Genomic DNA, 15,604 nt, shown 5'->3' with positions numbered 1-15,604 from the left:
GAACTATATGGCAGCATGCAAATAGGCTAAAACCCACAGGTTTTGTGAATCACTGCTATTTATTCTGTGCATTCTAGACTACAGCACTGATCTGGAGACTTCTTAGAATGGCTCCAGCCATTTACCTATTAATAAATCCAGTTTCTGTAGGCAGTTGCTCAGACGTACTGGTCTTTCCATTCATGTAGCTGTTAAAATACTTGTAAAGTTAAATGGGGTTTTGTTTGTAGGTAAACTGAGCAGTCTCATTTCTGTTCAGTGATCGACACACAACATGCTGTGTCGTACAAAACTGCCAAATCTGTTCTAATAGAATCTGCTGGCCTTGGGCCATTGGATTATAGTCATTTGTCACTCTAATGCCATTTCAGCAATGTAGATGTTCATTTCCAAAGAATTAAACATGCTGGAACTGCGGTTTTTCTTTTTGATGGAAGTGTTTTATGTGTGATCATTAAACATACAACTGGGGATTAGGGAACAAAGGGTTATGCTTCATGGTGAAAAAGTGTGTGTGTGTACATGTGTGTGTGTGTTTGTATATTCAGACATTCCGTAAGAGAATAGTCTGATATTTTAAAACCGGGGTTCTGAACCCTATTTTTGTTTTATGAAATTGTAACATAGGTATTTAAGACTGTGTTTTAAGTATTTCCAAAAATGGGACTGTGTTGGTTATTTTTAAAACACTTTAAAGGATTCTGTTTTGTTAGTACTCATGTTAATATATTCATTAATGCTTTAACAGAGTAAAACTTTGAGGTACATTAGTCTTTTCATTTTGTGTTTGACTTTCTGATGCCTAATTTATTTCCAGATATTCCTGATATTTTAAATACGTGTAAGAACTTTTTCTCCTTGGTTGACAGCATACAATTTATTGATCTTCAGTGTGTGCTACAAGGTCTGTTTTTCTTCACCTGTAGTTAGGCAGGAGGAAGATTAAATCACAGTAGTCCTAACAAAGTGTTTGTGTAAGGCTTCTTTGAATCATACACCTTGTGAAAAAACATCTGTTCTTCAAATCAAGAAAGGCTTGTTGAGATTCTGTGGTAGCCACCAGTGTCAGTGCCCTAGGAAAGAAATGTGCAGGAGCACTTGGGGGAATTTGCTGCTTGTAGTATTGTATGTGAATTCATCTCATGGATGGGAGCTTTAAAAGCAGCACTGTGTGTTATTTGCATTGGAATTATAGTAGGAAAGAAAGGGACATAGATGAGCTGCCGTCGAGGGTAATGTTAACACAAACTGGAAAACCACTTAGGGGATCTGAAGTTGTTTTACTTTGTTAAAAAAGTAAATACCCCAAGTAAGGCTCAGAGAAAAATGCACGATCTGTAAGAAGCTGTAAAGAAGAGCATGTCTCTAAAGGTTGTGCGAAAAGATGCATTTAAAAAAAAACATGCAGGAAAGTAGGTTTTCTTCAAAGAATTCGGTGTATGAAAGACTTCTTATTTTGTTTGAACCCCACTGGGCAGACCAGCAGAAACAGCTGAGTTATTCCCCCAGTGCACTGGGCGTGTGTTTTCATACAACATTTAGAGCCTGCTGTAATGGTTCACAGATTTCCTGCCTCGTTTTCCCTGTGAATGTTGCAGGCTGGCAATGGATTTGCCACTGTAACTCAAAATGCAGAAGTCGTGTGTCATTCATACAAAGAAGTGAAGGCTTCTGATCTGAGAATGTTTTGTCTTGTTGGAGTGGGATGTCTTTTAGGTACTGTAGCAACCTGTTAAAATAGGTAAGATACTGATAATCCCTTGAATTCTTGGTGCAAGCATTAGGCTGGATGGAGAGGGAAGTGGAAAAAGTTCAGTTAATTGTTTAATGGTAGAGGCAGACAATTAGATTAGTTGTAATCAAATAATGGTTTTGGACCATGTTACTTAGGGAGGGTATTTCATTCAAAATGAGGCTGGTACGTAGTGTGGGGTGGCCTTGTCATTTTAAATATGAGTAGATAGGGTAAAAAGGAGAGGGAAGTCAAGCAGAAAGGAAAAGAGTCATTGTCAGCACAGGTAACAGCTGAATTGCAAAAAGAATCAAGTTCTTTTGAGTTCCACTGTACTTAGTCTATCCATTAAATCTTATGGGTTCTAATAATAGCTGGCTGACCAAAGAAAGTAAGAAATAGCACTCTGATGTCCTTACAGCATGGAAAACCTCACTCTCTGTTCTGCTGCTGCCTTTGGGATACAAAACCAAAACCACAGCCGTTTGAAATTGTCTGTGGAGCGCTGTGTTTAATTGATACAAAGTTGGAAAAAAGTCGAAGACAACTTATTGAGGCAATTTCCACTTACTTAGGCAGTATTACTTTCTTCTCACTTAAGGGCTGTGACCATAGACCATTGCCCTTAAGAAGTTTAGGCTTCCACATTTCATCACACAAAGTGAGAACTCCCTAACAGAACTTGGAACAACAACAATGAAAAAAGAGTTTATGCATTTAGTGTGCTTTCAGAGCAGGCAAGAATGAGATACATGGAATTGTCATCCTGGCATTGCAAGTGACAGAAAGTGCAGCAGAGTCAGAAGTGTGAAAGAGGAGCAGTCAGCTTTCAGAGCAGAAGAAATAAAGCTGTTGAATTTGTTCCTGTCAACAGGTTTGTGGTCTCAGTCTCTTGAACTTCACCGTAGTGCAGACATAGTGCAGAATTGAGGTGGCCACTGGGTTGTGGTGGCCACTGGGTTGTGGTGGTCATTGCTGTTGCTGTGAGTGCAGGTGGCAGATGCTGCCATGGTGTTCCAGGTGTTGCCAGAGCTGAGTTTCCTGATTTGGAGAGAGTAAGGGCAATGGAGGTGTATTACACTTGGCACTAATGATTGTCACATGAAGGCTGGTATGATTTTCTGATTTGATGTGATCACATCCTTGAATTAGAGATTTCCCCAAGTTCTCATCAGCGTGGAGCCTGCAGTGCTGTGGGAGGGCAGCTGTGCACATTTTCCCCCTTGGCTGTGTGCTGCTGGCAGTGGTGGGTACCAGGGCTCAGCAGTGCTCCACTGGGGCTGAGCTGTGCAGCCTTTGTGTTTTCCTGGTGGTGTGACTTCAAAATTGGTCTGAATTTCTCATGGATTTTTATAGTTAGAAAAGACACAAGCTAAGAGCAAAGGTGTTTTTTAGCCGTTTGCTAAACCAATTTTAAGTGTGTGTGCTCTAAATTTATTTATTTTGTGACAGCTTGAAATAAAAAATGCTTATAATTAGTGAACAACTGCTTATTGGCAGGTCTGAGTGTCCAGCACTCTGTGTTTACTGAGTAGCCAGCAGCATTTGAGAATGGTGGACATCACTAATACGAAACTTAAATCAGTTTGTATTTGCTAGTTCAGTTTGTGTTTTCTGCCTTATTTGCAAAACAGCAATTTTGAAAAATTGTGTAACTTATTGCTTTACCGAATGTCATTATGATTTGCAAGATCTCTTAATTAGATTTGGGACCAACGGAGGTAATGAACAAACCCATGAGAAGCATGTTCTAAGTTGCTGTTGTTTGAAAGTGGAAAGTCTCACAGGTTCAGGGTGTGCAGAAGTGTCAGGATTGAGGGTCTGGTTTCATCATCCTTGCTCAGCCTTGCTTGCATTGGGCCAGATGACAATTTGATAGAACTTCTGTGGGGTCTCCCAAGCCATGGATGGATGAGGGAGAGGAGAGCAGGAGGTGCTGGAGCTGCAGATGAGCTGGTGGAGCTGTGGGTGGGAGCAGGGACGCTGCAGACAGAGCTGCTCCTGCCTCTGTCCCTGCGCGGGGGCAGCTGAAGGCCAGAGCAGAGCTGCCTGTGCTCCTGCTGGTGTCCGCATTCCCTCCTGAGCTGCCTGGGTGAGCAGGCCAGGCAAGTGGTGACTCAACTGCCTGCATGGAGGGTGCACAGGGAGCTGTGAGTGTGCTCTGCTCTCTGAGCACTGGGGGCTTCATCAGTTTGTCAGGATATTCTGGTTTAATCACTTTCTTACCTTCAGAAAGCAAAAGAATTTCAATATCTTTGAGAGTGTAAATGTGCTGGGAAATATCTGGAGTGCTGTTTTGTGCATTCTGTTCATTCATATGTGCAAAAGAATTCTGAATGCTGACAGAAGATGTACAAGGAAAGACATAAAGTAGCAGCATTATCAGTGGTAATCTTTTGAAATGAGCTTTGACCATTTTAAGACTTTTTCTTTCTTGCAGTATACAGACTGCCTTATTCATACCCAATTTTTAATGCTGTCACTTAAAAATACGAGAGTTTAGTCTGCTTGCTGTTTGGGGCTTGGTGGCAGCAGTGTATTAATCTGTGCATTTGTTTTAACAGCTATGTTGCATCTACATAAAATTGTTGCAGATACTTAAGCTCTAAAACTGTCTCAGGAGGCGATGGCATATGTGTGGTGTCCCAATTTTCATTTTAACTTGCAAACCCCTTCAAAATACAAAGTTGCTGTCGCAGGCTTTGCCAGATCCTTGCAGGTTTGCACCTGCCAGGTGTTGGGCTGATGGAGGTGGATGGCTGAGAATGTCTTGGGAATCAGAACATGGCATGGTGTCCTCATGGCACATCCCACATCCATGTGTGTCATCTGCTGGAGTCCTGGAAGGGGCTGGAGTTCCTTCAGGAGAAAACACAAGAACCTCAGCAGAGCTGGAACTCAAACTCAGCTGATACAGAACTTTAAATATTGGAGCCTTTATTCTGTAGTGGTAGTCGTGTTTTGTTTCTGTGATCCCCATGAGTCATTTACCAACCATTGTGTTTTTCACATATTCTCTGGTTTATTTTTGTCTGTTTCTTTATGAGATAACCCATTTTTGGCAGGTCACAACTTGCAGAGGGGAAAGTCATTCTTCCTTGTTCCTGGCCACTTGTATATTCTGCTTGACACTGGCTCCTCAGTTCCTTAACGCTCCTTCCGCTAGTGGAAAAAAGAAATAAAAGATCATCTGGATAATTTTTTCTCAATTTGACCGTAATCACCTCGCTGATCATTCAGCCTGCAGAGAAGAGATGAGATTGTCAATCCAGCAAAAGGTTCTAAGCATTCAGCTCTTCAAAACTTTATGGTTGAGGTGTGAAGTTAGGCCATCAAAAGAGGCATATGAGTCCTGGGCAGGTGGGCTTAGCTGCTTTCCAAAAGTGTTAATCTGTGTTCCTGGTCAGGATGGAGTCCAGATAGCTAATTTCTGCCTCACCTAATCTTAGCCATCCTAAATCCTGCCCTGAGTAATTGCTTGTGAAAAGCATTGTGTGGGTGACTCGTTTGCTGAGGGGCTGTTTGACAGAGATTTTAGTTTTCCACAGAATTTAGCTGCAGTAGTTCAGGGGCTATGCATTCTTTTCCCAATTTTCTTTATATTCCACTGTGTTTTCCAGCTTGCTTGACAAACAGGAGCAGCAATCTCCCCACTGCCCAGGGTGGAATGGATCTCTTGGATGGGTCTGTTTAGATCCTTTGAGGTGTTTGTCCTCTGTGACGTTGAGAGTAGTGGAAATAAGCAAAGCAAATATCAAACATACACAAACTAGTGGGAATCTAATGAAGATACAAGCAGTCTGAATTTTACAGCTTTGCTTTTGATTGCTGTATTTTAGCAGCATAAATTTTAGTGTAATTTCCATATTTAAAATAACAAGGTGCCATCCTGAGTATTGGCTGCTGTATCTGCAAGGTTGGCACCTTCACCTGCATGGAGAGGGCACCTGCTGTCCAGGCACATGGAGCAGCTCACAAGAGAGGGACTGTGAGATAAACTGCTGGAACTGAACTCAAGAGATTCCTCACAACAGCAGAGGGGTTATGTGACTCCAAAATTTTGGGTGATAGTTCAGGTTTTGGAAGGGAGAGTGGTCTGGCAAGCACAAAACTCATTCTCAATTTCTTTTTTTTCTCCTTTGCTGTCTTTACCAATAACTTCAGATCCTCTGTCAGCTCTTCACCTAACTCTTGTTCCTCATCCTTGGCCTCATCAAGCAGTTGTAATATTTTTGAACTACTTACAATGTGCCCATATTTAATCTGTTTCATTTCTCAAAAGTCACATTCTTGCACTTTTTACTCCTAAAGCTCTACTTCTGATTTTTTTCTCGTTAATAGCCTCATCCAAGTCTAGATCTGTTGGTTTTACTTCTTTAAACCATGGATTTGAAGGATGAAAGCAGCCTGTGAGGTAAACTCAGACACAGTAAGAAGAGAAGAAAGGCTTTGCAGTGGCAGGGCAGTGCCAAGCAGCGCTGCAGTTGCTGAGCTGGAAGCCATTCCAGGGAAGCCGGGCTTTGTTCCTGCAGCCCGGAGCATCCTGCCTGCCCAGGGCAGGAATGTGCTGGCTCCTGGGTGCTGCAGGCTCTGGGGATGCCAGGGAAGATGCATGGGCTGCTTTTCCACCCTGAGGAACTGAGAGAAGCTTGTGGAAAACAATCCTTCAGGATCTTAGCTGCTAAATAAAGATTTTGTAAACCACAGAAAAAGGTGGATTTATGGGGCGTGCCTGGAACTTGAGTGGACAGCTGTGAGGTGTTGCAAGGCACTTTGCTATGTAATGTGGCCCAAGCAGTGTTCTCCAGATGCAGAACTGATTTTATCAGTGTGTTCTTAGAACTTCATCCCACTGAAGCTATCTGGCACTGAAGGCTGCAGCTCTAACCATTTTAGTTTGGCAGAGAAAAAAAAAAAAGGCCAGCACTAAGAGTTTTCTGCTGGGAAGTATTAGATGAAATTACTAAGGGATTGTTTTGCCTGCTCCACCTGTAATAAAAGAGTAGTTAAACTGGCTGTGTTCTTGAGGAACTTCGTGTTCCAGCTTCTCTCTCCTCAGAGCTTATCATGCAGTGGTAAATCAGAATAATGCAAGTCTTAATTATTTTGTTCTTCATTATAGGGAGAGTTTCCAATTTGCACATAGACTCAATAGCTAGTTCAGTGCAAGAGGAGCCTGCAGAGCTTGAAGTAAATGTGTTTGCTGAGTTATGAGCAGCCAGCCTGGAGCTGGTGTTTCCAAACTTTTAGAGGGTGTGAAGAGATAGAGCCTTGGCCAGAGGTTTTTTACCAACCACTGTGCTTGAATTCAGAGCTGAGGAAGGACCAGTCTCCCCATTTGGGAAGTATTTATTTTTCATTTGATATGTGTGAGGACTGCCAGCTTGGAGATTATGATAGGAAAGTATTTTTGTTTGGCTTGTATTTAGTTTTAACATAGCAAGAAAACAGATAGGAAAATGTTACTACTTCTCTTTATCACAGGCAGATGTTCTGTGGGTTTGTAGTGGTGGTGGAAAGGTGTCAGAAATTCCTTCTTTTGCTCTCCAAAGAGCCAAGAGTTGATGTAATCACCTCTCACAATTCAGTTGCCTCCCTCTCTCTTGCCTGGAATGCCCTTTGCAGGTATTGCTGCCCCCAAATGCCTGCTCTTCATGGCAGCTCTTGTTTATAACGTGTGTTCCTGGGTGCCAGGGGAAGGTGCAGGGAAGGTGTTTTCTCATCAAGAATATTCCACGGTGTGCCACAGGATGCAGATTAAAAGTTGTGTATAAAATGTGGGTGCAGTTCCCCTGTCAGGGGCCGTTGCTCTGTGGTCTTGTACGAGTGCTGCAGTTGCACTGCTCTCCTTCTACTGTCATTATTTACAAAATAAGATCACGCCTGTTTTGGTGGGCTTTTGCTTTGTTGTTTTGCGGAACACAAATCTATCAGCTGGGGCAAATCTGAAATGTGAAGCAGCAGAGGTTTTCTGCTGGTGCAGTCCTGGACAGGGGAAGATAAGGAGTCTTTTTGGAGCAGCTCTCTCAGAAATGCAGTGGTGTCTGTGTGACATGGGTTGGTTTTTATTCTTGCACTCCCTTTTTCTCTCCCCTGCTCACTACACTGACCACTTCTTAGACAGTTTCCTTGGGCTGGATGCACTTTGTGGCAGCTGCTGTTTGAAATAGAGGAGTGCCAACAGGCACCTCATTATTTGAAATAGAATGAGGAGCATGCATAAACAGAACTTGTTTGGGTGTAAGAAATTGGCTGGTCTTTTGGCAGCATTTTCTATGGTTATTGTTCAGTTTGTTGCTTTGATTTGAAGTACGTTATATAATTGATAAAAAAAGTACAACCTGCTCTGCTTTTGTGAGTATTTGAGTTACAATATTCAGGATAAACTGCTGAGATCCACATTGTGCTCCCTTAATTACATCAGGCTGTAAAGGGGTCATTTGGTCATGAAACCTGTCCTTCCAGTAATGTGACAGTCACAAAAGCCAGAGATCTGCCTTTTCCTCTGACCAGAAAATGACTTTTTGAGGATGATAATTCTTTTTTTAATGAAGGAATAAAACCTTTTAGATTATTTAATGTGAGACGTGTAGAAAATCTGTAACTTTCTTCAGTATAAGAATTCAATAATAGCATCCCAAAAAACCCTGAATTGGGGAGAAAAAAAAAAAATGAAAGGTTTTGTCATGCACTGTATTTTTGAGCCTTTGATAGCTTAAATGGTGGGCAGGAGTTGCACTGACTCATGGGCTTAGGTGACCTACATTTACCTAGCTCTGATCTTTCTGCAGGCACTATGGAGACGTGTTAATGTTCTAGTTTTGAGCTGCAGGCTAATGATAAAGGACTGGCGGCTTCACTGAGAGTTTGCTTGTGATTTGTTGCATTTTCAGCTGTTAAAAGTTTTAATATGCAACTGCTCCACCTTCAAGTGTGCCTTCATTTACATACGTTTGTGTCTATAAAAGTTGATTTTATTTTTAATATTGACATATGCTTTGCCTGGAATGCTGTTGAGGCTGTGGTACAGCTGTAAATACATGGCCAGTGGTTTTCATAGCTCCTGGTTATGGGATTCTGGGAGCAAATTTAAAATCAATAAAAAGCCCAAACAGCAAAGCTGTTTTTCAGTTTCACAATTTTGTCCATGCTTTTTTAAGCATTTCGGCAATAAGTTCCTTGAGATTTGTTAGTTTGTAGAACCTTGTCTCCAGTTAAGTAATCGTGTGTGTAGTAAGACTTGATGAATTTCAGCTCAGAGGAAAGGACAACCTGTGGGGAAGCTGCTTTTTCCTACATTTTCCATAAAAAAGCCTTGAGAAATTGGGAGAGAAGTAAAGGGTGAGGAAGCAAAGCCTTGTTTGCTGCAGGGATGACTAATGGCACAGTGTTTTCTCTGCTAATAAACCCCAAGTGCAGTCATATGCATGTGCCCTTTTTTCCTTGCCAGAAAACACAGTTCTGTGAATGTTTCCTTTTCCTGCTCTGCTGCAGCCTATCCCAGAGCTGTAAGAGTAAATCCACTTTGGAGGAGTAACTTGGTGGCCAAGATTAGATATATAATGTATATATAAGTACAGCTTTGGGTGTACATCAGCTGTTTCATCATTTCAGTTCAATTGTGAACTAGTTTGACTTGTTTGGCCTTCTGCTGAGACATTTAGTGGTGGCAAGGAATAATCCAGCTGTAAAAGCTGTATTTTTAACTCTTTTATGGAAAAGCAGTTGAAGTGGGAGTATTTGCAGCTTAAACTAATTTGAGTGAAGATCTGAAGCTGTTGGGTGGTAGATGAAAGCCGCGTTAATGCTTTTTGAAAGCCAAAGTTGACACTTCATTTCCCTGGCTTTCTTGTAGCACAGGTGATCCCAGGATGATGATGCAGCAGCAGTGCTATTTCTACCTATTTTTCTAGGACAAGCAGCTGTGGAACACGTACTCACCCTCCTTTTATTCCTCCAGGACAGCCTTCGTGCTGCTAGGCAGGAACACCAGTGGAGATTTCATTACAGGCAGTGGGCTAACATTAGCATTCCTTTTTCAAGTGGTTGGGGCACCACAGCAAAAACCAGTCAGCATGGGCAGAGCTTGCAGGTCAGGTATTTTACCCTTTGGGGTCTTTTCCCCACTCCTTGGAATTAGTTTTGTTGCTGCTGCTTTTATCTGCATAGTTGAGATGTTGCCTGGTGATCAGAGTTATTACCCAAATATATTACTTTCATTCCTGAGTGGTAGAAAATAAATCTTCCTGGATAGATTTGTTTAATTCATTTTTTTTGTAATTTATGTTAAAATCTAGCTGCAGATAATATCTTGAAGATGTAAAGGGAATGTTATTGATGAAATGATTTGTTCCAAGTGCTGTAGAATCTCCTGGAGTGCAGCTGGATGTTACACTGCTGTAATCACATTGAAGAGATTAGGTTAGAAACTGATTCCAGTTTTGTTGTGACTGGAAACACCAGCGACTGACAATCAGCAGGATTTGGGATTTGCTCTAAGGAAGGTGTTTAACATGAGTATTTTTCTGAAGAGAATTAATGTTGGGAGGCAGGGATTCAATAACAGGCAACTTGATTCCTTGCAGCATGTCAGACTGAGCATGGAAATTGGTGCCAGAGGCTCAGGAGTGAGCTGGAAACACTGTTCCAGCTTTAATAGTCTCATCCATTCAGTGTTCCTAACTTGTATTATAGAAAAAAATATTTCAAAAATGCTACACTTTTAAGAAATGCATAAATACTTGATTGTGCAGTGTAAGCAAAGCATTCTCTTATGTTGGTGAATGTTTGCTCACATTAGGTAAATCGTGGGCAGTTCAGTGTGTTTTTTAGCACTGTACATTTCTGGTAGATGGTCAGATTGGGTTACTGCTGAGAATTGCAGAATGCAATAGATCCAGCAGTATGTTTTGGGTTTAGATTGTTCATCCATCCCAGAGGAGACGTTTGGTAGCTTTGATGGGGAATTGGAAAGGCAGCAGAGGTAGAGCTGTCCTGTGTTTCTATCATCCCCTCTTTGCAGGAATTCCACAGAGCCCCATTGTTCCCACACAGCCCGGCCTCCCCCCAGAGGAGGTTTTCATTTCCCAGCTGGTTTTTTATACAGTTGCAAGTGGAAGGTCACTGGGGTCTGTTTGATACTGTTTAGATACTGCTTTTAACCTGTGGCAGCAATGAAGTTCCCGGGCTGAGGGACCCTTGGGCACACTCAGTGCAGGCTCAGTGGTGGCTCTGCAGAGTTCAGTCAGCCAGGGAGAGGGAGCACTGAAATTCCTGCTCCCAAAAGCACCAGAGAGTCCTTCCCAGGAGCCAGGACAGACAGACAGCTCTGAGAGAGGCTGTGGAGAGGCTTTGAAAGGAGAGGGAGGGCAGATGGGACTGAATTAAGCCTCTTAGGGATTAGGTATCTTTAAAAGTAAGTCTGGGGATATTGTTACAGTTGGAAATTTTCAGAACTTTCTCCCAGTGTGGTTGTTATGTTCCACATTCAGTCTTGGTGTAAGACTGGAACTCCTAAACTTTATCCATGTGCTCCTGCGAGTGAATGCTGACACCACTGACTGCTGTTTAACATGATTTTCAAGCAGCTGCATTTTTGTCTGAGGCTATAAATCAGTTTTTGAAATCAGGAATTGAATGCTAAAGAGTGTTAGAGATTTTTTTTTTTTGTCTTAAAATCTGTGTAGAGCTATTAATTAAACCTCAGCTTTTCACGGGTGATATTTTTAAATATTTTGGGTTTTGATGTTGCCAGCCCCCCCGAGTTGGTGTCACTGATGGGAAGAGGCCTGGCTGTTGCTGCCTGGGCCAGCTGAGCTCGGTGCTCCGTGCAGTGCCCGAGCTGCACTCGGGGCTGTGCAGTTCTTGGTGCAGGTGAGAGGTGCTGCTGCTGTGGCACAGCAGTGATGGGGCAGCACAAGCAGCTTATCTCCAGCACAGCACAATCTCTCACCTGCTCCAGGGCTGACCCTGAGCTGTCTGTGTCTGCCTCCCACTGTTATCCCCAGCCAGGACCTTGAAGTGTTGTGACATTCAGGACCAGAGACTGGGACAGCACAGGGCAGGTTAGCTGCCCCATTAAAGCATTAAATGGCATTAAAGCATCAGTCTGATGCAGCTGTAATGGGTGTGTGTTTCTTACACGCTTGAAAATACTAAAATTGGAATTGAAACCATCTGAAACGAGTTTGGCCAAGCTTTTAACATGTGCTGATGTATCTCTGGCATGTGTTAAAGTGTTATTTATAGAGTGGGGGAGAAATTAATGCTGATCATGAGTGGCTTGTGTAAGTACTTTAATTAAATGTTTGATGTTCCAAGCCTTAGATTTTGTCAGTTTGGAAAGGAAGGCAACTTTGAGACTTCTGAGGTTAGGTGGAGTAGTTTTGAGGGTACAAATAAGCTAGGACCCCAAAAGCTCATGCTGATAATGAGGTTATTCTTGTAAGGGTGTGCTACTTTTTATGAGATCTTAGTCTGCTCTCGCTTAAAATTTCTTCTTACTTGGGCATTTAAGATGCTGTAAAAAATTCAAAATTTGAATTAATGGTACGGGGTAAGTACTGCAGCAATGCTGATGCTGTTTTAAAACTAAACAAGTAATTTCTTACACGGGTAGCTTGTAGAGTGCCAGGTACACTGATTCCTTGGGATGGATGGATGGACAGCAGGCAGGGAGTTACAGCATCTTTCAAACTACTTAAAATACATTTTCCCCCCTCTGAATCCTGTCTTTTTTTGGTAGGGGTTGTTATACTTACCAAGGGATGTGATATCACGGTTCTTTTTCACTCAAGTGCGTAGTTGTGTATGAAAAAGGGTAGAAAATCCTGTCCAGCTTGCAGAAGTTATTTCTGGAGAGATGAGGCTGACTGGAGGCAGAGGAGGTTGGTTAAACTGGGCAGGTTTAATGTTTATTTAAGGTTTATTTGGAAACATTATTTCAGTTATCCTGCAGGGATCTTTCAGCTGGTGACAATGCTGCTGTGAAGCATTGGTAAATAAAACCAAATCAGATCAATTTCTGTTTATTTCAAGCCCAAACAGGGTGGGTTTTTAAGCTTTAGTCTGACTAGGATGAGATGTTGGTAAATATTTAAAATCCTCTTTTAAATTCCACAGGAAGAGTTGCATAGACACAAATTTCTCTATATGAATACACCATTAAAACAGTTAATTAATACAGTATTAATGATCACTTTGTTCAATTTTTGTCTTGTGTTTCCTCATTAAAAAAGAAGCTCAGAAAGAAGTACCAGGCCTGTGATACTTTGCTTAAAAATGCTGGTTAATGAAATGACTGTATTATATTATTAGATGGAGAAATTAGGGTTGGATTTATGTAACTTTTAAGAGACTGCACTTGAGATGATTGTTTTGTTCTGTTGCATGACAGCATCAAAAATATATCCTAAAACATAATTTTAGTGATGAGTGTAAGTGATTTTCTTAGGTTTGTTTTTAGATTATGATAAATTCTAGCTCATATGTGCTGAATAAAAATGCCTTGCTTATATACTGAAAGTATAAACCAAGCCTGAGTCCTGTGCCAGGAGCTGTGGAGGCACTCGGGTACAATTTAGGGATCTGTTGGGTGTGGGTTTTGGATTCTCCCTTGGTGGGCAGCAGTTGGCTGAGGGAAGAGTTTTTGAAGCATTAAATGTTTAACTGTGTTTCACCCTTTGAATCACAGATGTTCCAGTCTGTTTTGGCTGTTTGAGTTGTTTGTAGTCTAAACCAGATTACATTACCAGGTTTTTAAAAATCCTGAAGGCCATTAAAATGGGCACACTCTGCCACTCGTGAAAGTGGTGTGTGTATAAATCACTTTTTGTGTAAGAAAACGATGGTTTGTAATTGCTGTGGAATTTGGCTTTCAGTGAAGTTTTGGGATTTATGGATGTAGATGGCTGTGAGTCATGTAAACAGCAAGTTCCATTGGAATAAACCACCTAAAGTCTGGAATAAAATCCTGTGATTGGGTTATTGTGTGTGCAGCGTGTGGCAGCAGCCTGCACTTCAGAAGAGAGGATTTCCCAGATTTAGGAATTCTTTTCTCTGGCTCAGCTCCCACTCTGGTTTGTTGTGTCTCAACAGAGCCAAGCTAAGGATTTACCAAGAGCAAGACTCAACACTGCTGAAAAAGCTTTTCTGGTGGGAGGCTGGAGGAGAGCAGGGAATTGTCCAGAATGGCCCTGGGAGAACATGGAGATGAATTGGAGTGGGGGCTGTGGGGCACTGGGCCAGACTGACCTGCTTTTATGCCCAGAGTGGTGTTTTTCAGTCCTCTTTGTCTGTTTTGTCAGTTTATGCAGCTCCTTGTTTAACTCCTTTCTGTCCTGATATCTCTGTCCTGAATGTTTGGGTGTTATTCAGTCAATTATATTATTCCACTCCAGCTGGAGTGGAAGTTTATGGAAACTTCCAGGTGCTGTGAAATGCCAACAGCTCAGGCCTTTTTATTTGGAATCTTTTGTTTGCTGTAAATTAAATTTCTCATTAGTGTAAGTTTCTTTGTGGTCTTATTAGGTACTTTTTTCCAGAGAGTATCTAGATGCAAAGTATCTGAAAAGCTGCAGGAAGATAATGTTGGGGAAAGATGTTTTATCTTAGGTTTGTTGTGGAGAGTTTCAGGCACAGGAATAACAGCATTGATGATTTTTGTGTGTTTTCCTACACCTGAGCACTTTGATTTCTTTGTGTTGTCAGGTACACTTAGTGTTGTGTAACTCCTCAGTTTAGCACAGCTCTGGAGAAGTAATTCTTGGTTTTTTCTCATGTGGAGAGGGGTGGGTTCAGAAGGCAAACCAGCCTTTGCCTGGGGCTTGCATGAACTGATGCAGCTGCACCCCAAATGTGGTTTTAAACTGCTCACAGGATGAGGAGCAGTTTGTGATCATCTCCAGTGGGAATTGGAAGGAAAATGCTTTGGTTACAGTTTCAGAGCTTAAAGTTCTTTCTTAAAGATGTAGGAAGGACCAAGAGGGAGTTGGGATGCATGGTAGAGTTTCTGACTCCCAGCACATGGGTCTTTTTGAATTCTAGTACCTAATGGATTTTGATATGAATTTATGAATTGCATTGAATATAAATAGTTCTTTAACAAAGATCCTTCTCTTTTATTTTTAGTATATTTTTGGGGAGTTCAGCCCTGATGAATTTAATCAGTTCTTTGTGACTCCACGATGCTCTGTTGAGGTAAGATCTACTTTAAACTTGTTTTAGAAATAACATTTGAAAGCTCCATCTCTTTGTGTGAATTTGAAATACAACAATACAAATATTTGTCATTCTCTTGGCTTGCTAATTTACAAACTGAAAATTTTATTCAGTCGTCTTCTTTCCATGTATGTGGATATAAAGTAAATTTTTAGACATAAATGAATGATTCCACTTTCTGCTTGTCATCTTTCAGAGCTGGACTAGCTGACAGTAGTGGTTGGATGTTGATGATGAATTTTCCAGCCCTGTACCTCTGTTTTGATGGTTTTTTTAAAGAGGTGCATACTGAGAACTTTCCCAGCAGAGTTCTTGGTTGTAAAGTGGGCTTCTAAGTCTTGGGAGGCTTTTGAAGCACAGGGATTGTTAATATTTTTTGCCAGGTGGAGCACTGCTGACAGAGTTCTGTGCTCACAGAGAAGGCTGTGTGTGAGGTCTGAGAAATGCATTAATAATGAACTAATTAGTGACAGAGAGAGCCACAGAGTGGGAACAGTTGTCTTTGTGTGTTGGAGTTCATTACACACTCACATGGTATTGTAGGCTCTTATTCTCTGTAGTTCTTGGTAGAAAATCATGAAACCATTTTCCTTTATAGGGAGGAGTTTTAGCCCATTGTCCTCATCTCCAGACTTGAAAAATAATTTTCCTCTG

General features: G+C 41.6%; 1 protein-coding gene across 1 annotated transcript in view; it reads left to right on the top strand.

Moving 5' to 3' along the window:
* USP10 (ubiquitin specific peptidase 10) overlaps positions 1-15,604 on the top strand; it is a 45,891-nt gene that overhangs the window by 3,876 nt on the left and 26,411 nt on the right. Inside the window, exon 2 of the mRNA XM_064386318.1 lies at positions 14,861-14,929. Within this exon, the coding sequence (XP_064242388.1) occupies positions 14,861-14,929 (69 nt within the window). The remainder of the gene's footprint in view (positions 1-14,860; positions 14,930-15,604) is intronic.

Source organism: Passer domesticus, chromosome 12 (assembly GCF_036417665.1).
Source record: "Passer domesticus isolate bPasDom1 chromosome 12, bPasDom1.hap1, whole genome shotgun sequence".
Classification (NCBI taxonomy): domain Eukaryota; kingdom Metazoa; phylum Chordata; class Aves; order Passeriformes; family Passeridae; genus Passer; species Passer domesticus.
Note: the sequence above shows the minus strand (reverse complement) of the source record. Positions and strands in the feature narration are given on the sequence as shown.